The following is a 25207-nucleotide window of genomic DNA, read 5'->3' on the forward strand; positions in this document are numbered from 1 at the left end:
GATAACACGTCATCAGCAGGGTCACTGTGGAGTTGACAACAGACCGGGAAGAGAATACAATTGTATTGTTTGCTTGAAATGCTTCAGAAAACTCTGACTAACCCACTGATGTCACATGGACTACTTTGAAGTCTTTATTAGCTTTCTGGACAAGGACATTAAACCGGCCATACATGTTCAATGGAGGGACAGAAAGCTCTCGGACTAAATCTAAAATATCTTAAACTGTGTTCTGAAGATGAACGGAGGTCTGACGGGCTTGGGGCGACACGAGGGAGAGTCATTAATGACATCATTATCATTTTTGGGTCAACCTCATCTTTTAATTTAATTTATTTATTTTATTATTAAATACATTTTATTTATTAATCCTTTAATTTATTTTGCTTACAGGCAGTTTTTTTGTTTTGTTTATTTTGCTATGTGGTTACCCTGGGCCTTTTAATGTCAGGATTCACTTTTATTTTTATGTTCATTTTTACAATGCTGTCCTTTTAAGGAACGGATTCTTGAGTTGACCAAATCAAATATATTTCAGTAATTCAACAAATGTTGTGTTGTGTGTTAATAATGACAAACCTATATTATTTTCAACATTATTAGCTTAAATGCAGATGAATTACGTTTAGTAGTCAAACAATTAATTATGGTAGATTTTTTCATAAACCTATCTACATACCTATAATATTTATACTCTAGCGCATCTAAAGTCGAGGTCAGCCGAGTCTAACCCTATACTCTAGCGCATCTACACATCGACTGCGGCTGGGTGCTAATCCTATACTCTAGCGTAGAGGTTTAGTTCCAACCTGCTTCAGCACACCTGCCGTCGTATTTTCAAGCAAACCTGAAGAGCTTGATGAGCTGATTCAATTTATTTTTAGAAGGCATCTCACGGAAGCAGTAGGGTTGGCAGTTCTGTAATATATTCCATATTATTATTATGGTGTGCCTCAGTCACTTTGGTCTTATAATCCTTGTGTCCTTTCAAAGCAGGTTATATTTGGTGTATGTGTCTGGTGACCTGGCCTTATACACCTTGTGTCCTTTCAAAGCAGGTTATACTTGGTGTATGTGTATGGTGAAATCATTGACCCTGTACACCACACTGTCCTTATAGACCCTGTTACAGAGAAGTCTTTACAAACCACCAAAAAGTCAGTAAAAGAGCCATTTTTTATATCTCAGTTGTGCAAAGAAAATATTTAAATTTTAAGTCGTGTATAGGTTCGCTGATTTTTTTCATGATTTTTGATATGTATTTTGTAGCTCTAGCACCACTGGAACCCGGTGTCCCCGTAGCCCTATACCCAGTCTGATTTGTCATAAATTTAAACAATTGTCCCTTTAGTCCGACGTGTGTGTGTGTGTGTGTGTGTGTGTGTGTGTGTGTGTGTGTGTGTGTGTGTGTGTGTGTGTGTGTGTGTGTGTGTGTGTGTGTGTGTGTGTGTGTGTGTGTGTGTGTGTGTGTGTGTGTGTGTGTGTGTGTGTGTGTGTGTGTGTGTGTGTGAGTGTGAGTGTGAGTGTGAGTGTGAGTGTGAGTGTGAGTGTGAGTGTGAGTGTGAGTGTGAGTGTGAGTGTGAGTGTGAGTGTGAGTGTGAGTGTGAGTGTGAGTGTGAGTGTGAGTGTGAGTGTGAGTGTGAGGAGGAACTGGTCATCAATCATGAGCTTTGCATATATATATATATACACACACTTAAGTCCTCCAGGACTTTTAAGCAATATCCTGATAAACATTATCCTTTTTGTTAGTAGCAGGTGAGTAAAAACCATGTTCCTTAAACCAAGAAGTACAAATAGTAATACCTACTAAGAAATACAGCAGGAGTATAGTGCCGATAATTAAAGCAAAACAGGCTCCCAAATCTTTAAGAGGATTCCAAAGAGAATTACCAATCAAATTTCCAACCCAAGAAAAGATATCAGTAGAAGGCTCACTACTGTTTTCAATTTCATCCCTTAACCGAGTCATATGTTCGATCACATCAGTCATGTTATGATCTATATCTGGGATATACGTACAGCATTGATCTCCGATTACAGCGCAGACGCCTCCATCTTTTGCAAGGAGGTAATCTAAAGCAGCTCGGTTCTGTAAGGCCACTAATTTCACACTTTTCATTTGATCAGTCAGTAAATTAAATCCTTCAATAGCATAATTAGCAAAAGATTCTAATTGCATGCTAATATTATCAATGACATGAGCATTTTGCACTGTTCCATACCAAGGAAAAAAGCCTCCCACAGTTTTCCAATGTGGTGAGATTCTAATACGCGGTATGTTGTATGTTCCACGTTTTTGTCTAGTGAACTTCTTATTTACAATTTGATCATTTGGGGGAATGAAGGTCAGTGAGGTTGAGAGATAGCCAATATAACAACACCCTGACCATTGCGGTGGTAACCATTAGTAAGCATTGTTACCGCAAATTCAGAATTTTATTTTTCAACGATCCGTATTGTTCTTGTGAGGTTGGAATGATTGAATCGGTGTAAACTGAGACATTTTCAAATGTCTTGGTAATGAATTGGTAATTAAAATATAACTTATAGATTTTGTCATGGACCACATTTTTGCAGAGGAATTTGTTGGACCCCAGAAAGGATTATTATTTACATATCGTTTGGCACAACGTGAATGTCCAATCCACTTATTCTTAATTCCGGAATTTTGACACACACACACTGGAGCTATAAATTTAGGTTTAACATAGACTTGAATAGCTTTAGGCATGGTGTCGTCTCTAATAGCTTTAACGTCTGCCTTTGCTGGAACAGAGTCATGGGGGTGTATATACTCACAACTTGAAGCACATTCTTTAAAAATATCAATGTCAATACCGAGTGTGATCAGTTCATGACTAATATTAGACAACAAAGTTGAACAAGGAACTTTTGGAAGATAATAAGTCATTGCCTGTAACCACATTATACATTTGAATTCAATCTCTTGAATTGACACTGGTTGAACTCTGAATGGTTTGTCGGTAGAAAGTGGAGAGTTTGCACACACATTACATTCAGAATACCCTTCATGTACAGCAGTGTAGTTGAGCAATCTCCACCACACATTATCCTGGTGTGCTGCATGAATGGCAGTCGAAGGATGGAAATGGTCGAAGACTTGTTTCAGCCCTTCGTCATTAGATTGACCTGTAGCGACGACGACGAGGAATATAATGATGGTGACGATACGAAAGTAACCCATTTTCTTCAAGTATTGGGAACGAGGTGCATATGTAACGGAGGCCAGCTAGTAGTTGCTGTGCGAGTAAACCTCACTCCTCTGATCTCAATAGGCGCTCTAGCGACAGATGCTAGAGGCTGCAGTCTTTAGCCTCCTTGTTAGAGCGCCTGACTCTCACGCCGGAGACCCGGGTTCGAGACCCGCTCAGAGCGGGGTGAGAAGGACCCGGGTGGAGGGGTTACACATACACACGTATTGATAGATGTCGTTTAGATCACAGTCACGATGTGGAAATTTATCACAAAACCTGTACCGTGGGTTTCAAAAGAGGATTTCTTGGCAGTGGCACTGCCGATGAGATGTCAGGTTCGATTGAAGGAAGAGAAGGCGTTGCAATGGACCTGGCACCCAATATAGCAAGGATACCAGGATCATCAAGGAAAAGTTGATGAATGCCGCTTATCCAATGCTAACCATCAGGTGTCACTCAGAACAGCAACCTGATTGGGTGAATGTATTCAGCATAGTCTCCAGACAGCATTCATTATTCCTATGGAGTATATAGAGGTAGATAGAGGATAGAGAACACATGGAGATACATTAAATGAAACAACAACAGCATAAAACACAATATCATCTTTCCCTATCAAGACCTACAATACATCAACAAACCCTATTCAGCAACCCTGTGCAGTAAAAGACAGCATTGGGAAATTCTTGTGCATCCTAAACAAAATAAAAAAAATGTCTTAAGTCAATTTTAGCAGCAAAAATCATAGCAGCACTGATCTAAACATTGTCCTCGTACCTGTCAAAGTTAATCAATTATAATTTGGGTTAGATGCATCCATAGAGTCAAGTCTGGCTCAATTTCAACAAGTACTGAACAAGTACAAGTAATTTCAACAATAACCTTTCAGAGAACAGTTCTAAAAGATTTTTTTTTTCTTAATGTGAAGAATATTTTGATAATCTGAAAAACCCTTTTCCACTATAAAGAACCTTTTATGGAATGTAAAGATTCCATGGATGATAACGTCTCGGTTACGTATGTAACCCTAGTTCCCTGATAGGGAACGAGACGCTGCGTCAAACGCTGCGGGAACGCCCCTGCGTTGTGCGTCATGAAGCACGTATGGAATCAGCCCAATGGAGAGATGAAACGTCATAGGGGGGTGACGTCATCGACCAGGAAACTATAAAGCACCCCAAAAACACAAGCGCATTAGCTTCTGATAGGCTTGAAGGAAGCGCTAACGGGAGTGCCGGGAGTATGGCGGAGCGACGCAGCGTCTCATTCCCTATCAGGGAACTAGGGTTACATACGTAACCGAGACGTTCCCTTTCAAGGGAACTTCGAGCTGCGTCAAACGCTGCGGGAACGCGAATACCCACGTCGCCATAGGACCAAATGACCGCCATGTGAGAACTAGCGCACAGAGGACGAGAGCACCTGTGCCCCAGGGGTAGAGCTTAAGTCTAGGTCATAGAACTTAATAAAAGTATGCGGTGAAGACCATCCAGCCGCATCACAAACATCACTCAGGGAAACCCCCGACAAAAGAGCTTTTGAAGCAGCCATACTCCTGGTAGAGTGAGCTCGGACAGTCAAAGGTGAAGGCTGGCCAGCCGATTAATAAGCAAGTGAGATAGCCTCGACCACCCACTTGCTCATTCTCTGTTTAGACGCAGGACACCCTTTCCTGGGTGGCCCGAAACATACAAAAAGTTGTTCTGATTTCCTCCACAGGGCAGCTCTGTGGACATAAGCGTCTAATGCCCTAACAGGGCAGAGTGAATTAAGTTTCTCCCGGTCCGATGACATAAATGGAGGAGGACAGAAAGCCTGCAGAACCGTAGGTCTAACGATACTAGTAGGGACCTTAGGAACGTAACCTGGTCTAGGATGCAGAAAAGCTTTAACCATGCCAGACGAGAATTCCAGGCACGAGGGTGAAACCGACAGAGCCTGCAAATCTCAGATTCTTTTTAGTGAAGAGATAGCAAGTAAAAAGATAGTCTTAAAAGTGAGAAACTTCTCGGGAACTTCTTCGATAGGTTCAAAAGGAGCTAGGGAAAGACCTTCTAATACAATGGCCAGATCCCAAGTCGGCACCCTCGTACGAACTGCTGGCCTCAGCCTCAAAGTGCCACGGAGGAAACGGGTTATAAGCGGGTGTCTCCCAAGAGAAACTCCACTGAAAGGGACGTGGTAAGCAGCTAGTGCCGCCACATACACCTTTAGTGTGGAGGGGGATAACCCTGTGGAGAAGCGCTCCTGCAGGAATTCCAGCACTGCACCCACTGGGCAGTTAACTGGGTCCTGCAGGTGTTCTCCACACCAAGAAGTGAAAAGTTTCCACTTCAAGGGATAAAGCTTCCTCGTGGATGGAGCTCTGGAGTTAAGAATGGTCTCAACAACCTCGGTTGAGAGACCGGAGTCTATGAGCTGGGCCCCCTCAGAGGCCAAGCCCACAGTTTCCACAATTCTGGGCGGGGGTGAAGTATCGTGCCGCCCGCCTGGGAGAGTAGATCCCTCCTGACCGGAAGCTCCCAAGGAGAACCGTCCAGGAGAGAAATCAGGTCCGCAAACCATACTCGGGCCGGCCAGAACGGGGCTACTAGTAGTAGACTGACCCCGTCCCGGCGGACCCTCTCCAGAACTCCTGGTAACAGAGCAATCGGGGGAAAGGCGTACAGACGTGACCTCGGCCACGGCTGCACCATAGCATCCAACCCCAGGGGGGCTGGATGACTGATGGAGAACCACCGATGACAATGCGTGGTCTCCTTGGAAGCGAATAGGTCCACCTCGGCGCGACCGAAACTCAACCAAAGGAGCTCCACCACCTCGGGGTGGAGTCTCCATTCCCCTGGCCTCGGCCCCTGCCTCGACAGGGAGTCTGCTACCACATTCAAATACCCAGGAAGATACATTGCTCTCAGAGATAGTAGCTTCCCTTGGGACCACAGGAGGATCTGACGGGCCAACTTGCAAAGCCGGCGAGACCGCAGGCCCCCCTGATGATTTATATAAGAGACCACCGACGTGTTGTCTGATTGAACTAACACATGATGGCCTCTCAGGTCTATTAGGAAGTATTTCAGAGCCTGAAACACAGCCAACATCTCTAGACAATTTATATGCCACGATAGATGATGATCCTGCCACAGACCTAGGGCTGGGCGACCACTCATGACCGCCCCCCACCCTGTGAGGGAAGCATCCGTCGTTAGCGTTATGCGACGACAAAGAGCCCCCAGCACAGGACCTTTGGATAGGAACCAAGTTTCTCTCCACATGACCAGAGCACGAAGGCAGCGCCGCGTGACTTTGAACGTGCGGAGCGGATTTCCCCTCGGGGAGAATCCCTTGGTCCTGAGCCACCACTGTAGCGGTCTCATGTACAACAGGCCGCAAGGTATAACGTTGGACGCTGCTGCCATCAGACCCAACAGTCTCTGAAACTGCTTCACAGTGAGTAGCTGGCCTAGCTTTACTTGTTTCACAGCTGAGAGAATCGAAGCGATGCGGGTCGGAGAGAGTCGCGCCCGCATCGAGACCGAATCCCAAACGACACCCAGAAAAGTGGTCTTCTGGGAAGGAGATAATACACTTTTCTTTGCGTTCAGCCTCAACCCCAACTTTCTGATTTTAGACACGATCTGCTTGATAGTGAGCATCTTGAATTTTAGCTTCCCTACCGAGCGATTCAAAAGGCGCAGGTCTAAAATTGGACGCAACCCCCCATCCTTCTTTGGAACGATGAAATATCGGCTGTAATAACCTGACTCCAAACTGGGAGGAGGAACCCGTTCTATAGCCTCCTTTTGAAGGAGCGTTTTCACCTCTTGTTCCATTACCAGAGCCTGCTCGGGGCCCACCACTGTGTGCAGAACCCCTCTGAATTTTGGTGGACGACACCTGAACTGGATAGCATAACCCTTTTCTACTGTCTGCAGGACCCAATGAGATATTTTTGGAAGGCTTTTCCACTCTGCCAGAAATTCTACTAAGGGTACCAGTCTCTCGAGACTGGCCTCTGGTGTAACTTGAGCAGCAAACGCAGCGCCCTGTAACGGCGCACCGGCAGGGAACAACTGGTTTGACCGCTCTGAGACCCTCCTCAGAGGGAGCGAGCGTCCCTCGGGAAAGCGCTCGCTGGGATCGTCTGTGCCCCGGCATAAAGGCGGGGTTGGCAGAACGAGCCCCTGAGGGCACCGAGGAGGAATGGGCACCGTAAAAAGAGGTGAACACCTTTCTGCCTCGGTGGGGACCACCCTCAGTATCCTGAACGCCTTGGCGTCAGGACTTCTTCTTAGCCGAAGCCTTCTTAGCCAATATAACTGTCCTCAGATCAGTTCTATTGCTAGAAGGCTTCGGCTGAGAGTGTCGCGGCTGAGCCCACTGTCTAGCAGGGGGAGCACGAGACGCGACACTCTGCCTCTGCTGCACTCTATGTGATGAGCTCGTAGACGGCCGGGGCTGCTCCCGCCCAGCAGCCCCAGGGACGTGAACTTTCAGGGGAAGAAACTTTTTAAAAGCTGCAGTTTGTTTCTTTTCTTCCTGGAATTTATCGATAACTGAATTTACAGCATCACCAAACAAACCCAGGGGAGAGAGAGGAGCATCTAAAAGAAAAGCCTTTTCTTTCTCTTTAATATTGGTTTGATTCAACCACAAATGTCTTTCTGCGGCCACCAGAGCTGCCATAGAACGACCCACTAGCTTGGCCGATTCTCTGGTGGCACGCAGGGATAAATCAGCAGCCTGACGCAGTTCGCGAACTACGTCAGTACTGACCTCCTCACTCTCACTCACGTCCCTTAGCAGATCAGCCTGGTATGCCTGCAAGATTGACATAGTATGCAGGCATGACGCAGCCTGACCTGCTGCCGAATACGCTTTACCCACCAAAGCCGAGGTGTTTCTTAAAGGCTTGGTGGGTAATGCCGGTGCCTTAAAAGATGATGCTGCTTCGGGGGAGAGATGGCTCGCAAGCGTCTCTTCCACACGAGGCAAAGCACCATAACCATGAGCCTTAGCTCCCATAATATTTGCATAAGTTGAAGTCTGGGGACTAAACACTCTATATGACACCGGTTTTCTCCACGATTTCGACACCTCGGTGTGGAGATCATGGAAAAACGGCAGGCGTGGAGGCTGCACACGTGACGGCAAAAATCTCTCATCCAACTTTGATTTAGAAACAGACTCCTGTCTAGTCACTGGCCATTCAATATTGAGTTTTTCAACAGCTCTTGTTAAAACCTCCATAAGCTCATCACTTTCGGGAGTGTGGGGTGGCGAATCCTTCACATCTCCCTCAACACTAACAACATCCAGCTCCTCAGAACTGGATAGCTGCAGCATTGGTGCCTCAGCCCGAGCGGAAGAAACCGCAACGCGTGCTTGCAGAGCCCGTCTCAAACCCCGCTGTGAGATCCATCTGCGATCCCCACGATAAGCGCCGCCGCTCTGCCTCGGCAGAAGCGGGACCCGAACCGCGGGGAGCGCGCACCGAACCGCTCTCCTCAAAGAGCGCTCGGCGGGAGCGGAGCGTCCTTAACGGCAGACGCTCGCAATGCTCACAGTCAGCCCCCTCGAGAGCTGACTGGGCATGCTGCACTCCTAAACAAACAACGCAAAGATCGTGTGTATCCCCGCCCGTTAGATAACGCGAGCAGGGAGGAACACACTTCTTAAACTGTTGTTCGTCCGCCATATCTCTCTTTCAATATAAGGATAAATTGTTTGTGTGGTGCAGGGTATGTAAAGACAGACAATATCACACAGGGACAGATTCACATGTAGCGCGACTGAAAGCACAGAAGCTAATGCGCTTGTGTTTTTGGGGTGCTTTATAGTTTCCTGGTCGATGACGTCACCCGCCTATGACGTTTCATCTCTCCATTGGGCTGATTCCATACGTGCTTCATGACGCACAACGCAGGGGCGTTCCCGCAGCGTTTGACGCAGCTCGAAGTTCCCTTGAAAGGGAAAGGTTCTTCGTGGAACCATCAGTGCCAATAAATAATCTTTAAGAGTAAATGACTACCTCTAACACACACTGAATGAAAAACAGGGTGACCATGTTAAGTATTAAAATCTGAATATTACTGACCATTGATGCTGAAGGTCCAGGGATGATGTGTGAGTCTTCTTCAGACGCCAGAGTGAAGATGCAAGTGATGTAGATGTTATTTATAGTCCTGGACCCTGGACTGAAAGTGTCCACATAACCACTCTCTCTTTGGCAGGGTTTAAGCTTCTCCTTGTGTGAGTAATTCACCACACACCCAAATATCAAATGGCCAAAAAAAAACCCACAAACATACTTTTGAGGGCAAATCAGCAAAAAATTGCCACCTTCATACTAAAGAATGTCTTTACTTATTAAGCAAACCACCGGTCAACATGTTTCATTCGTTTCTCTTTTGAGAATGTGCATGTCTATTACATTGAATTATATTAATTCTAATCTCAAAGCCGAAGATACAAAAGCTCATCCGACCCACTGTGTTCTTGTTCTACCGACTTGATTTAATTGAAAAATAAATTGTAATTTAATTGTTTGTTTCATTCTTTTTTTTTTCTTCAAAATTCCAACATTTTCACAAAAACTGTTGGAACTTCTGAAAAATAAAATTTGTTTTTGTTTGTTGTAAAAAATTGTTACAACGGGCTTCTGGCAACATTGTAAGAGAATTTTGTCTTTTATGACACAGTGGGCTCCACAATCACAAATATTATCACCTTTGGTAAATATGAGCAAAACTGTGATTTTTTGTTGTTGTTTTTTTTGCGATTTCTCTTAGTCTTTTATTCAAAAAGTTCACACAAATCTAACCTTTAATTAAAGTCAAATTCTTATAAAACAAATATTGTTTCTAAAATATATGAATTTCACAACTATTGGCACCCCTACAAATTCTAATGAGTAAAAGTCTGAAGTATATTCCCATTCATATGGTGTGTTATTATGTCCATCTTAGTGATCAGGAACACTTAAGTGATGAGTCATGACTTCCTGTGTCATTGAGCTCTAAATATGAAGTGACACACAGGCCAAACTCAGGTGTGTGTGTGTGAGTGTGTGTAAAAACAATTGTAGCAAAAAAATTACATTATGATGTCCAGAAATCAATTTAAATAGTACACCGAGTTTAATGTATCGACGCAAACCCTTACGAAAAAGAAGTATACTTCAAGTTAATTTTATGAAGTATACTTAAGTAATATTCAAGTATATTTTTAAGTATACTTTATGTAGTATACTAATGTCAATATGTACTAGTAGTAAACTTGTAAGTGTACTATTTTAATACTGCTTGGGACTAAATTGGCCCACTTGTAGTATATAAAAAGTATATGTTTAAGTGTACTATAAGTGTACCAGTATTAAACTTTAAGTGCACAACTAGTTCATAATTACGTTTCTCATTTGTACTGCAAGTGAACTTACGGGTATACTAGTAGTTTACTATTTTACTACTTGTAGAAAATGTTTAGTTTATGAAAGTACACTCTCAGTAAACTACTAGTTTAGTAGTTCTATACTGCAAGTATACTTGCAAGTTTTCTTTTAATGTACTCCAAAGTCCTTTTAGGCAAGTCATGCCACTCGGCCGCCATCTTGGCAACGCCTCCGGGCAGCTATTTCCGACTAACAAGACCAGGCTCCTATCTAAATGAATGGGCAGAGAGTCAGAACTGCACTTTCACTGGTCATCGGGACATAAAAACTGCATGTATAGAAACAGCAGTAAAATATGATAAAAATCGCTGAAAAAGTTTGATGACTTTGCCCCAAAAGAAGGTTTAAAACACCTTTTTCCCCACAGGTTATACTTTTACTACGCATGCGCAAGGGTTCACGACCCCAACTTCATTTACGTCTCTATCCAGAATGTCGGTGTCGTGCTCTACAGCACATACTTAGAATGTAAGGTAACATATTTGTGGTCGATATAAAATGCTTTAACTACTGTAACAAGGTTCAGATGTTATGGAAAGAAGGAGGCAGGAACCGGCGAACATTCAACCATTTTAATAAATAAACAAATCCAAAAATGGAAGTATGCCAGCAGCCCCGGATGAGCTGCTGGCCACACAAAACAGAAACAAAACACAACATAAAATCAGGCCTGTTCCTCTCTCGATCTCCATGTCGTCGCTCCACCTTTTATGCCTCCGCTCCTCCGTGAGAGATACGAGACGATGCGTCGCGCAGGTGCCGCTCATCAGTAATCACGCCACCGGCCTCACGCAGCTCTCTCACGTCCCTCGTCCTCGGCCTGCTCGCCACAACTACCTTGGTAGTCCGGTGTTTTCGCGTTGTTATCACCCTCTTCCATGTGGATTCCATCTGATCTTGCACACAACAGTGACAACACCATGGCACAAAACAACTCGCTGTCGCCAAATCGTCTCCGCTGTCGCAAACCTCAACTGTGCGCATGCGTCAGTGGAACCAGACGATAGGCTTAAATGTTTCCCGGCTTGACTGTTAAAAGCAGACGATTGGCTTTCCAGCGGGAGGGGCGGGACATATGCATACAACCGCCATCTTTGACGTTACAGGTTTTCCCTATATAGTTGTATTGAGGATTGAGGAAGTGGCATGTCTCTATATAAATAGTCTCTGTGTACTCTCAGTAAAGTACTAGTTTACTAGTTTTATAAGTTTTCTTTGTAATACATTTCACTAGAATAATACAACATTGAATTATACTACACTACTTAAGGATATGATTTTCTTAAAAACATCTAAGTAATCACTACAATAGATATAGTGTGTGGCACCACACCTCTATTACAGAAGATACTTGTGTGAATGCAGAGACCTCAATACTTGGTAGACAATACACAATGACGGTAACATTGGTCCCACTTTATATTAAGTGGCCCTAATACCTGTGAACTTACATGGTTACTAGATATGTACTTAGTATGTAACTACAGTGTAAATACACATTGGTACATAGTATTTACAACTGTAATATTTGTGTAACTACACATATGTAACAACCCACGGAAAGGTATGTGTAAGTACAAATGTGTAACAGGACATTGGTAACAACACTTTTTCCACTACAGTAAGTACACATGTGTAACAGGCATTATGTAACTACATTTTGTAACAACAATATGTATTCACACAAGTTGTTCCACTTCCACACGCAGTCTTCCATACTGTAGTTACCAGTTAAGAACACACTGAAACCATGATGATTCCTATGTGTATACCATGTATTTACTATATGACCGGCAGGACTTATGTTGAATTACAGCTAAAGTTTTCCCTTGTGGTACCAGTGTACTTACATGGTAACTCCTCAGGAACTCTGCACTTGATACAATGTGTTAAACTGTCATAACTTACATGTATTATGCAAAATCCAAACCTCTATGCAACTGTACTAACAGTGTACTTACATGGTAACTCCTCAGGAACTGTCCACTTAATATAAAGTGTAAAATGGTCATAACTTACTGTGTATTATGCAAAACCCAAACCTCTGTGCAACTGTACTAACAGTGTACTTACATGGTAACTCCTCAGGAACTCTGCACTTGATACAATGTGTTAAACTGTCATAACTTACATGTATTATGCAAAATCCAAACCTCTATGCAACTGTACTAACAGTGTACTTACATGGTAACTCCTCAGGAACTGTCCACTTAATATAAAGTGTAAAATGGTCATAACTTACTGTGTATTATGCAAAACCCAAACCTCTGTGCAACTGTACTAACAGTGTACTTACATGGCAACTCCTCAGGAACTGTCCACTTAATATAAAGTGTAAAATGGTCAAAACTTACTGTGTATTATGCAAAACCCAACCTCTGTGCAACACTGTATTAACAGTGTACTTACATGGTAACTCCTCAGGAACTGTCCACTTAATATAAAGTGTAAAATGGTCATAACTTACTGTGTATTATGCAAAACCCAAACCTCTGTGCAACTGTACTAACAGTGTACTAACATGGTAACTCCTCAGGAACTGTCCACTTAATATAAAGTGTAATTGTTAGGGTCATTGTTGTGTACCACAGTAAATGCAAAACACAAGGTTACGTAGTAACTCTGAAATATAAATGTGATAGTTATGATTGCTTTGATAGATTCTGGGATATTACGGCATAGCACTTTTAAAGATTTACTCTTTATTTTAGATTTTTTTTTATTTGACATTGTGGTGACCTATGCTTTACAGTAAATTACAGTGTTCTGTAAACAATAAACAAGAATAGCCTACACTTTAAACCTTAAAAATACATTGTTTAATCGTTTAACCATTTTGTAGTATTTAGTTTATTTACCTTGAGACACAAAAAGCGTTTTCTCCAATAAAACACAACATAAATTCACAAAAAAGCATCAATTGTGTCACCGGGTCGGGGGAGGAGTGGACGCCAGATGACCGGCCGTCCCAGCCCCCGACTCACGTACCACCGCGAGGAGCCAACACCACAGAGGACACAGAGGCAAAGTAATGTAGAAAAACACAGAATCTTTATTGAATAAATTAAGTAAAAACAACCTCAAGCCAACTGGAGGAAGGTGAGGTTTCAGCCGTATAACTGGTCCTTCTCAGGACTCGGGCAGGCAAGGAACAGGTAAGAATTATCAGCGGAACTGTTCCTCTCGGATTCACAGCAGAACTGTCTCTCTTGTTACAGGATTCGGATGACGAAGAGGAGTACGGAATCAGCCACAGAACTGGCCCTCTTCTCGGGGCTCAGACAGGCAGAGAACAGGTAAGAATTATCAGCGGAACTGTTTCTCTCGGAATTCACAGCAGAACTGTCTCCCTCTTCCCAGGATTCGGATGGACGGGGAAGAGTACGGAATCAGCCACAGAACTGGCTCCCTTCTCGGGGCTCAGACAGGTAGAGGACAGGTAAGAATTATCAGCAGAACTGTTTCGCTCGGATTCACAGCAGAACTGTCTCTCTCTTCACAGGATTCGGATGGACGGAGAGGAGTACGGAATCAGCAACAGAGCTGGCTCTCTTCTCAGGGCACAGGCAGGCAGAGAACCGGTAAGAGTTATCAGCGGAACTGTTTCTCTCGGATTCACAGCAGAACTGTCTCTCTCTTCACAGGATTCGGATGGACGGAGAGGAGTACGGAATCAGCAACAGAGCTGGCTCGCTTCCCAGGGCACCGGCGGACAGCGGACACCGGTGGGCGTGCAATAGTATAACGACTTTACTCACAGGATCCAGATGGATGGAAAGGAATAAGGATTCGACAGCAAGGCTGGCTCTCTTCACAAGGCCCGGGCAGACAGAGGGAAGATGAAGGTTCAACAGCAAAGTTGGCTCTATGCACAGGGCTCAGGCGGAGAGAGAGAGGATGAAGTTTCTACAGCGAAGCTGGCTCTATTCACAGGGCTCAGGCAAACAGAGAGAAGATTAGGTTTCCACAGCAAAGCTAGTTCCATTCACAGGGCTCAGACAGAGAGAAGATGAGGATTCAACAGCGAAGCTGGTTCTACTCACAAGGCTCCGGCGGACAGAGAGAGAAGATGAGGATTCCACAGCAAAGCTAGCTCCATTCACAGGGCTCAGACAGAGAGAAGATGAGGTTTCCACAGCAAAGCTAGTTCCATTCACAGGGCTCAGACAGAGAGAAGATGAGGTTTCCACAGCAAAGCTAGTTCCATTCACAGGGCTCAGACAGAGAGAAGATGAGGATTCAACAGCGAAGCTGGTTCTACTCACAAAGCTCCGGCAGAAAGAGAGAGAAGATGAGGATTCCACAGCAAAGCTAGCTCCATTCACAGGGCTCAGACAGAGAGAAGATGAGGTTTCCACAGCAAAGCTAGTTCCATTCACAGGGCTCAGACAGAGCGAAGATGAGGTTTCCACAGCAAAGCTAGTTCCATTCACAGGGCTCAGACAGAGAGAAGATGAGGATTCAACAGCGAAGCTGGTTCTACTCACAAAGCTCCGGCAGACAGAGAGAGAAGATGAGGATTCCACAGCAAAGCTAGCTCCATTCACAGGGCTCAGACAGAGAGAAGATGAGGTTTCAATGGTCTCCATCCAATGAGTCGCGGACGATGTCTCCACAGCCAGGACCGCTTCCCCAATGTCACTGCATTACACCTCCACTCGTGCTCAACTGCAACTCGCACAAATCTGCACACGTGTTTACATTAATGAACAACACTGCAAAGTCTCGTCACTCACAAACTAGGGCGGAGACAGGGGGTCTGGTCCACTGCACCTCTCACAATCTCTTGGACTTCTTCCAATGGAGCGTGGGACATTCAACTTCCTCCAAAAAGACAAAATTACACTTCATGCAGCCTCATCACATCCTCCAAACAGATTTCTCATATCACAGTCCAAACATCAACAGCACTTATCCTCTCATCACGTCCTCCACCAGATTTCTCATTTCTCAATCCAAACATCAACAGCACTTATCTCTTATCCACCACAGTTCTCCTCCCCGCATCTCCAGATTCACCCGAATATCTCCCGCCGCTATTCCTCTCTCCTTCCTTCCCTTTGTTGAAGATGAAATGTCCTTTTATCCTTCCCAACTGACAACGCGTCCCAATCGCGATCGCAATCATCCTCTCCCGCACCTGTTTTGTATCAACTAATCATCCTCCGTCTCTGCTCAGAGTTTTCCGGAACTGGAGTCTTCCGGGTCCCACACCGGAAATCCCTCCCCTCGGAAACCCGGCCGTGATTAAAAGGTTCCGCCTGCCTTTGTCACCCCGGTGACAATTGTATTAGCCTGATGTAATCCAAATCTTTAGAATCCATACGTTGTTTGCAAGAAACAGATCCAAATTCAGCCCTTTATGATCTTCATCTCCATTTCTCAGCAGCGACCGCCAACGTCAAATCCCGCGCTCAGGCGCGCTGGTGATGAATTCAAATTTAAAAAATGCGCCTTCAAGAAGCGTTACGACATGTTTTACGGCCATGATATCAAACGCTCATTGGCTCTCGCCTGCTTCGTCAAAGATTGCGACATGCCGTGTTTCAGTCGGTGTAGTACATTTGAAATGGAGAAGCGCGCGCGCCTTCACAGAGCGAACCGAAACCGGATTAACATTTTCATGGATTAATAATTTATATTCTGATCTGTACCTCATACACAACTATTATAATACTGCCAGAGAGGATTGCGGCTGCAACGCATCATCATGTGAACGACTTTTGGTACCGGTTTTGACATTTTCGTAATAAACAAATTATTTTGAAATTTATAACGTTACTTGTCTGTCTGTTATGTTTTTATTTTCTTCATAAGTGTAACGTTAGCCTACGTAGTTTTAAGGAATGGTTATGGGTAGGCAGAGGTGGAAAGTAACGAATTACATTTACTCGCGTTACGTAATTGAGTAGTTTTTTTGTGTACTTCTACTTTTTTAAGTAGTTTTTAAAATCTGTACTTTTACTTTTACTTAAGTACGTTTTCTTTGAAGTATTGTACTTCGCTACATTTGAAATCATATCCGTTACTGAGTAAAAAATAATAATACAAGAGAAAAGAAAAAAAACACACTCCGGAAACTACTGCATTGATTGAAGGGCGGGAGAACAAACGCACAAAAAAGGTGACGCAGACACAGCTGAAGCTGAAACCGAAGCGCCAAGCGAATTATGGCCAGCCCAGTATGAAAATACTTTGTAGAAAAAAAAGCGTGGTTGTCCTCGAGGATAGATATCCAATTTGCAAAAAATGTGGACGCAAAGTGGCTGCAAAAGGAGGATATAGGACACCATCCCTCCTGCAGATAAAGCCAAGGCATGTCCCGATTTACGTGATGCAGAGGGAACCCCGGAATCCAGTCATGAAAATGAAATTTACATAACGCAGATGTCACGTAAAATAAATGATGGATGAATACATGGAAAGTAGAACTGTGCAATAAATCCGATCGCGACATGGTCTGTGAATATTTAAGCTAAGCACAAAATACTGCATGTAAATATAACTCTATTTGTTCTGCTGAGCTGCGCGGCTTTGTCTACTAACTACATACTCAAGTACGCGTGATATTCAGAGTCTCACAAACAATTTGAGGATATGAATACATTTCCAGAGCTGCTCCGAGAGAACGCCTAATGAGCATTTTCATAATTTTATTTGAGATAAACCTTTGTCAAACACACTTTGAAACACTTTTTTTTACACTTTTGGTCTTCACTACAACCCGTCAAAATAAAAGTTTGGTTTTACTAGGAGAAATTAGGACAGAAATATATTACTATACTAGGCATACAATAGAACGTAGCCTACTTCTCTAAATAATAATAATAATAACAACAATAATAATACATTTTATTTAAACATTATTTAAAGGAATATATTTTTTGTCCATGGTTTAATTTAGTAAATCTGTTTTTGCAGCGCTTCCCCAAAAAATAAAAGGACACAATTTTAAATTTACATTTGATTACAACCGTTTTTGATAATATATTTGAATTAAATCATAAAAAGAAACATACATTTTCTGAATAAAATACATTTCATAGGACAATATTTTTCTTAAACATTTTAATAAATTATTAATGTTAAAAATAAGTTGTTAATCTAATTCATTATCAATTATAAAATTTAATTGATTAGACATGTTTTATTGAAATTTTAATAAACAAAACAAACAAATGGTTTCAAGTTTGTTATAATAAAAGCATTTGTTTGAGTGTGATGAGTCTGCCCGGGTTTTTCGAGATCGCCCATAATGTCCAGGATTCGGCTTTTGCATTCTACAGTCGCCATTCATCATGTTTACTGTGGCGAGTGAGTGGAACATGCGGATGAGAACATGCGGAACAGCTCCTTCTACTGACTGTAGTCTTTAGCCTCTGGCCAAAAAATCCTCAGATGACGCAAAATGACGATTTTTGCGTCATCGGAGGATTTTTTCCAGACTAAAAATACATAAATCTCTCATATCAGGGGGATATGAGAGGGGGGGTTACGGTAATTCGAAAATACTACCGGTTTTCTACTGATACAAAGCTTAATGCTAAATCCTGAAGTGACCCTTTAATTTAACTGTCATTTTAACTGATGATAATAATAATAATAATACCCAGAATTTAATAATACAGTTTATTTATTTAATAATTTATTAATACTGTAAACCGTGATATTTTCTGAGATGTTATCATACTGTGAAAATCTCATACCATTACAAGCCTACACGGGAGAGTCCCCCACCCCCGCTGTTAAAAAAGTTACTCAGTAATTTTTACTCTGAGTAAATTTTAAATGAGCTACTTTTTACTTTTACTTGAGTAGATTTTTAGACCGGTACTTTTACTTGTACTTAAGTAAAATTTAATTGAAGTAGTAGTACTTTTACTTGAGTAGAATATTTTATTACTCTTTCCACCTCTGTGGGTAGGTTGGGTATGAGTAGGATTAGTGGCTCAAAATATATTTTAATGCTATTGTTAATAAAACTATGAGAGGTTTGCCCATATGGAAAAGGTTTGCTAAAAACACCTGTGATTCTTATATGTTCCAACAGAATATTGTAAGGGACATATATGCTGCAAAATCCACATAATATAAATTGCATAATATTAATGTATTTTTAATCATATATGTCATATACTGTATGTCCTACGTACAAAAGCCATATAGATTTTCTTGATGTAAAAACGTAGGAAAATATTGCTAATTTAATATTCATGTCCAGCATATATCTTAAAGTATTAAAGTAGCCTATTAGCTCACTTTCAAACTCACCCTGATGTCATCCAAGATATCCATGTCTCTCTTTCTTACATTTTTTTCTACACAGAATGGACTTCAATGGCAACCAACTATTCAAATGTTCAAAGAAGTTTCAAAAGTTTCAAATGTATATATTTATTTATTTATTTTTTAGAAAATGACCGATCGTTTCACTAGATAAGACCCTTATTTTTCGACTGGGATCGTGTCGAGACTTTGAAGCTACATTGAGACGGACATTTTAACCTTCTTTGAACATTTGAATATTTGGTCCATTCTGTGTAGAAAAATCCTGGAATGTTTTCCTCAAAAACCTTAATTTATTTTCGACTGAAGAAAGAAAGACATGGATATCTTTGATGACATCAGGGTGAGTAAATTATCAGAATTATTTATTTGAAAGTGAACTAATAAAACACAGTGCAGTTTACCAATCAGTGTAAGGCTGCAGTTCACTCATGCTCTTGCTCTTATCTTGTGGAGCCCTAAGAGGAGCCCTATGCCTAGTCAATCATGGTCATACTGTATAATCAACATTATGAAACACAATATTTAAAACTACACACACACAAGCACACATTTTAATTACACAAATTATTTATTAGAGTGTATTCTACAAGATACAGTTGAATATTTTACATATCAATAGTTTTTTATTTTAAATTCTGCATCACCAGATTTCATTTTCATTTGTGACAATTTCTCTAAACTTTATCACAGTACTAAGATAGTATATATTCTTAACCTAGTACAAACATAAAACTTTCGAAGTGATTCTTATGCATATCACCACCAGAGTTCACATACACAAAAATATATTCCAGCCAATTTTCAACATTTTATTCACTGTTCTAGAAACATATTTGACTCAACTTTGGAAACTTTGCCGCACCCTCTGATCTAAATAACACTGTGATGAGTCACATCCGGGACATTTACGCGCTGAGCGCGACGAAACGGACGAAACGAGCTGAGGCTTTTTTCACAGACGCCATTTTCTTTAATTCGCGATGCAAGGCATACGATGAGGGAAAACGCATGGATTAAGTGTTTTATCGCATTTATATATGCATTTTATAACGTCTTATTGTTTTATAACAATGTGTATGTGCTGTGCACGGCTAAACCGCTCTCAGGGGGGCATTTCCGTTGACGCGCGATGCAGATCAGACCAGGATGGGTTTGCTTTTTAACAGGAAAACGGTGAAAGTAAGTGTTTTATCTAATGTACAATATGCATTTTATAATATATTGATTTATAGCGATATTTAAATGCTTTGCGCGCTTAAACGAGCCGAAACTTTTCTCAAAGGCGACGATCTTCTTTGACTCAATACGGAGCTGACGACGAGGAGGTTTGCTTGTAACGTCAACAGGAAAAACACCGAAAGTAAGTGTTTTTAACCTAATTTACAACATGTATTTCATGGCATTATATTGTTTTGTAACGATATGTGTGATGTGCGCGCCTAAACCTTTCTCACAGACTAGAGCCCCGTTCACACTACATGCGACCAAGCGACGCGATACCATTCATTTCAATGGGGAGCTGGCGATTTCCACTAGGGGCTGGCTGCAGACAACGGGGCGAGTGGAGCTCCATTCAAAAGCGGAAATACGTCACCTCCACTGCGCCGTAGCGCATATATACGTCACCTCCACTGCGACCGAGCGCATATACGTCACCTCTACTGCGACCTTATAGACGAATCCGGCGAAACTACCGGAAGTAATCGGGCGCCATTACTGAGCTGTTGCTGGGTAGCGTTGCGCCATTGCCTCCTATTGTTTTATTTGCAACTTGCCTCCACTGGAATAAACAGCCCGCGATTTACGACTGTCACTAACGTTACAACTTTTATAATGTCGAGTGGGAAAACATGTTGGCATTTTGAAAAATCATCGGATGCCAGGCGAAGGAGAAAATACTCTTGAATACCTTTAAAACAACAGAAGGGGCGCATTGGGGTAGTAACGTTAGTAACAGTACTGTTATGTCTGTTGTTAATGTTTGATTTGCTTGACTGTGACAGATTTTTTTTTTAAATAAATTAAATTAAATATGCATTTTTTGCTATAATAACAATTATTTAATGACATAAGTAAAAAAATATATAATAAATATGTATAGTCCTCAGCAAAATCTCCTCTCTAGCTATTTTTTCTATTCAATTAACATGCTATGGTCATTCAATGGCTTTCCTGAGCTAAATGTAACGTTATAATAATAATAATAATTCATTACATTTATATAGCGCTTTTCTAGGCACTCAAAGCGCTTCACATGGAAGGGGGAATCTCCTCAACCACCACCAATGTGCAGCATCCACTTGGATGATGCGACGGCAGCCATATTGCGCCAGAACGCTCACCACACACCAGCTTATTGGTGGAGAGGAGACAGAGTGATGAAGCCAATCAGTGTATATATATATGGGGATGATTAGGAGGCCATGATGGACAGAGGCCACTGGGCAAATTTGGCCAGGATGCCGGGGTTACACCCCTACTCTTTCGAAAGACATCCTGGGATTTTTAATGACCACAGAGAGTCAGGACCTCGGTTTAACGTCTCATCCGAAGGACGGGTGAATGTGACATACCGGTAATTGTTCTCCTGCTGTTATATTGACCTCTTTCCATGGTTTAAAAACACTAATTGGTCGATATTATGTATACTTTCTAGCTTGTACCTTACCCTTGCCTTTTGCAATGTGAAAATGAGATAAATAATGGACACAAATGAAAAACATGAATTCGTTTATTTGATGTCATTCATTTATTTATTGTTGCCAAATGGACAGATCTTTTTATAATTTCCTCGTTAGCTAACGTTAGCCTAGCTAGCTTGCCAAGCTATTTTCATAAATAATCTGTAAGATCGTTTGTACCTTCATCTGTGACTGGAGGCCACTGTCTAACATCATCAGCCCAACAAGTCATTCTGCCTGGCTGTAGCTGTCACATAGAGCTGTCATCGAGGGTGCGTTATCACCACAGTCTATGGTTATCACGGAGGTTTGTTTACATACCGGTAACAGCTCAGTAATGGCGTCGCCACAAGATGGCAGCCTACACAGAACGCTCGTCGGATTCGTCTATACTGTCTATGGCCTCGTTTACACTGCAGGTCTTGATGCCCAATTCTGATTTGTTGCCTATATCCGATTTTTTTTACCGTCCGTTTACACGTTCTTTAAATTGTGACCCATATCCGAGTCATGTGTTTACACTTAACTGAAACATCGCGCATGTTTAAAGGGGTCGTCTTGCTCAGATGGACAAAGCGCAGTGAGATCTCAGGACAGGTGGGAACATACAACATCATCTTATAAAAGTGAGTAGCCTATCTATAGCACAAATTTTATTTATCATGCCATTTATAGCCTACGCCAAAAATAGTTTTTGCTTGCATATGATACGCACTGTAAACGTGCGTATTAAACGCCATAAAGCTATATTTTTGGCGTAAATGCCACGTGAAAAAATCGTGGCGGGCTTTAACGAGGAGCAGTGGGTCCGAAATTTTAGGATGAGCAAGCCAACGTTTGATATGTTGTGTCAACGTGTGTCCACATTCCTCTCCTACGACGACACAATGTTTCATCGGGCCATCCGTCCATCCGCAGATGCGCGTCTGGGTTTCTCTCGTCATTAAACCGCGGAGACGCAGCCTAATGCCTCGGAAAATCCGATCTGCCTGTTTACATGACAGTCGCATTGGCACATATCCGATTTACATCTGATTTATTTCCACATATGAACGAGGCCTGAAACCGATCTCGAAATATCCGAATGCATGCGTTTTTTTCCTGTTTACACTGTCATAGAACACATCCGATCTGTGTCGCATACGAGTAAAAAATCGGAATTGGGTCACATTTCACTGACAGTGTAAACGAGGCCATATGACTGCGACGAGCGCATATATATGCATATATATATATATATATATATATATTTATTTAACCGAGCGCATATATACGTGACCTCACCTAATCTTCACACACAATATCAAAGCAGTATACTAAACTTTTACGGTTTATGACTTTTAAATATAATATTATGGTAAAAATAATTTCAGAATTTTCTATTTAAAGCTAAATAACATGTACAAATCAACCAATGTAAAATAATGAAGAATAATTTCCACAATTTAGGTTTTAATTGTTTTTATGTAAAAAAAAATAATAATAATAATCTTAAATTTTTACAACACAATAACTGCAAGGGACCATACTGTAAAAAAAATACAAATATGAAAAAAAAAAATTAGAATTTTGTATTTAAAGCAAAATAACCACAGTAAAATAATGAAGAATAATTTCCAGTTAATTGAATTGTTTAAAAAAAATATATATATATATATTGACAACACACTTGAATTACATAAAAGTGACCAAAATTGTTACATCAAAGACACACTGCGCGCACACACACTTCACTGTTCAAGACCTCCATCATCCAAAAAGCAATCCCAGCTACAGTAGCCAGGGTTGTCATCTGAGGAGTAAAACCCCAAAAGCACTCCCCGTTGTCCATTTCCCTGGTAGCCAGCCCCACAGTCTTTGTAAAGCTGGCTGCATTGTAGGCCCCTGCACATAGAGATGGTGTACGGCTTTCTGTACATTTGACGGTGTCTCTCTGAAAGTCTTTTCCAATTCACTACACCTGTTCAATTTCAAAACACAATGAAAGTCACAATTCAGTTTCATGTTAGGGAAATGGAAGAGGGTGATATTAATCTAGCCTAATTGTTATACCCACAAAAAAAACACGATGGGGCAACCACACTTATTGAACTCACTATCAAGCCAGCTGAAGTGTGCCTCCTGCTGAAAATGCTCCTGGCTGACAATGTTGTTTAATCTCTGGCATGTCAGAGCCAGCCTCGGGATTGCAGAGCAGCAGTCTTGTAGAACGACAAAGACAAGGATCCTCTGGAGAATGTCATCGGGCAACTGTAGATATGAAACAAGATTTAATATAGAGTCATTGCAAGCCATTTCATCAACATTAAAGTGATTATGAACACATACCTGCAAAATGTCAGTGGCCAAAGCCCCATCATGTGAAACCCTTAACATCTTTGCTGGGATCGTAGGTACCTTTTAAAAAAAAAAAAAAGGAAAACAAAGAAAAACACAGTTTAAGAAAAAGCTGCATATTACATAATACATGCTACTTTCAATACTTTTTACTGAAATATTACCAAAGTGCTGTATCTCCTTTTCCTAAGGACACGAAAAACAGGCGGCAGACTTCCATCCCCCATCTTCCTGCCTTCCTGTGTAAAATGCGCAAATCTTCGACCATGTCTGTAATTGACATTGACCAAATATGTTCATCATGCTTTCCCACTTTGACAGTACTATCTATTAATGTACTACTTTTCATTTCACAAACCATACCCCTCAATCTCAAGGTTCTCGAGCAAAACCTTGCACCACCAACTCCTCAGATATGGCATGTCAGACTGAAGATAAGAACAGTTGTAATGTGATTCACCACAATTAACATTAAACATCTTTGTCAACACCAAGACTGCACTTACAGTGGTGAAATCAAAGGCTGCCTCCACAGTTATGTACCAGGTATATTGTAAAGGCAGAAAGGCTATTATGTTGGCTGATGGAGTGGCGCGAGGCGGGTAAGGCTCGGCTGATGGAGTGGCACGAGGCGGGTAAGGCTGCATAGACTGTGAGGTCAGCATTATAACATAAGACCAAATGCCTTTCCATGTCCACTCTTCTTATAACTGTCCTTGAACAGTGGGGGCAGTGGTAATGCCCCACAGTACGGCATGGTAATCTGCATCTATTTAAAATTTGCCCTGAAACAAAAAGGTAAAAAAAAAAAAAAAAAAATAGGACAAATAGAAACGTGTAAAAAGCCTTCGACTTTTAGGCTGGCAACATACCTTCAAAATGTAAAGGTTGCTGCATCCTTCAAGCTAATGAAAGTCGCCTAGCTCTGAAAGTGAGTGAAAAAACGAGAATGAAAACAGTCGGGGAAGTACCTGTGGGAGAAGAAAAAAAAACGTTTTAACTGAAAATGCATAACGTTAAATTCTCTTCACATTTACACTTCTCAATACAATCAAACAATCACCAATAAACAGAATTAAACAATAAATACAAACGTACCTGCCACACACCAACACTAAAATGGTATCTATGTGGTCTCGGGCCATTAAATAATGCTCAAAATGGAGATTTGCGTTCGTGCATCTCTTAACTAAAAAAATGTCAAACATTTAAATTAACAAGCAATCAATATAATA

The 25207-nt window shown here is 41.7% G+C and overlaps 1 protein-coding gene across 1 annotated transcript; it reads right to left on the bottom strand.

The window, feature by feature from the left end:
• Positions 1-23276: 23276 nt before the first annotated feature.
• Positions 23277-24637, bottom strand: LOC130073179 (uncharacterized). Its single transcript, XM_056238631.1, has 6 exons — positions 24479-24637; positions 24336-24400; positions 24137-24242; positions 23964-24032; positions 23732-23885; positions 23277-23595 (listed from the first exon to the last, which is right to left on the bottom strand). The coding sequence occupies exons 1-6, from the start codon at positions 24635-24637 to the stop codon at positions 23366-23368; spliced, it is 783 nt and encodes a 260-aa protein (XP_056094606.1). The 3' UTR covers positions 23277-23365.
• Between the last annotated feature and the right edge of the window lie 570 nt (positions 24638-25207).

This window comes from Rhinichthys klamathensis, unplaced genomic scaffold (assembly GCF_029890125.1).
Source record: "Rhinichthys klamathensis goyatoka isolate OS25496 unplaced genomic scaffold, OSU_Roscu_1.1 h1tg000527l_1, whole genome shotgun sequence".
Classification (NCBI taxonomy): domain Eukaryota; kingdom Metazoa; phylum Chordata; class Actinopteri; order Cypriniformes; family Leuciscidae; genus Rhinichthys; species Rhinichthys klamathensis.

Coding starts and splice junctions, on each gene's coding strand:
- LOC130073179 (XM_056238631.1), bottom strand. CDS start 24,637: ATGCTGACCTCACAGTCTATGCAGCCTTACCCGCCTCGTGCCACTCCA. Junction 24,401..24,478: donor CAGCCTTTGATTTCACCACT/GTAAGTGCAGTC, acceptor TCTTATCTTCAG/TCTGACATGCCATATCTGAG. Junction 24,243..24,335: donor GAGAACCTTGAGATTGAGGG/GTATGGTTTGTG, acceptor TGTCAATTACAG/ACATGGTCGAAGATTTGCGC.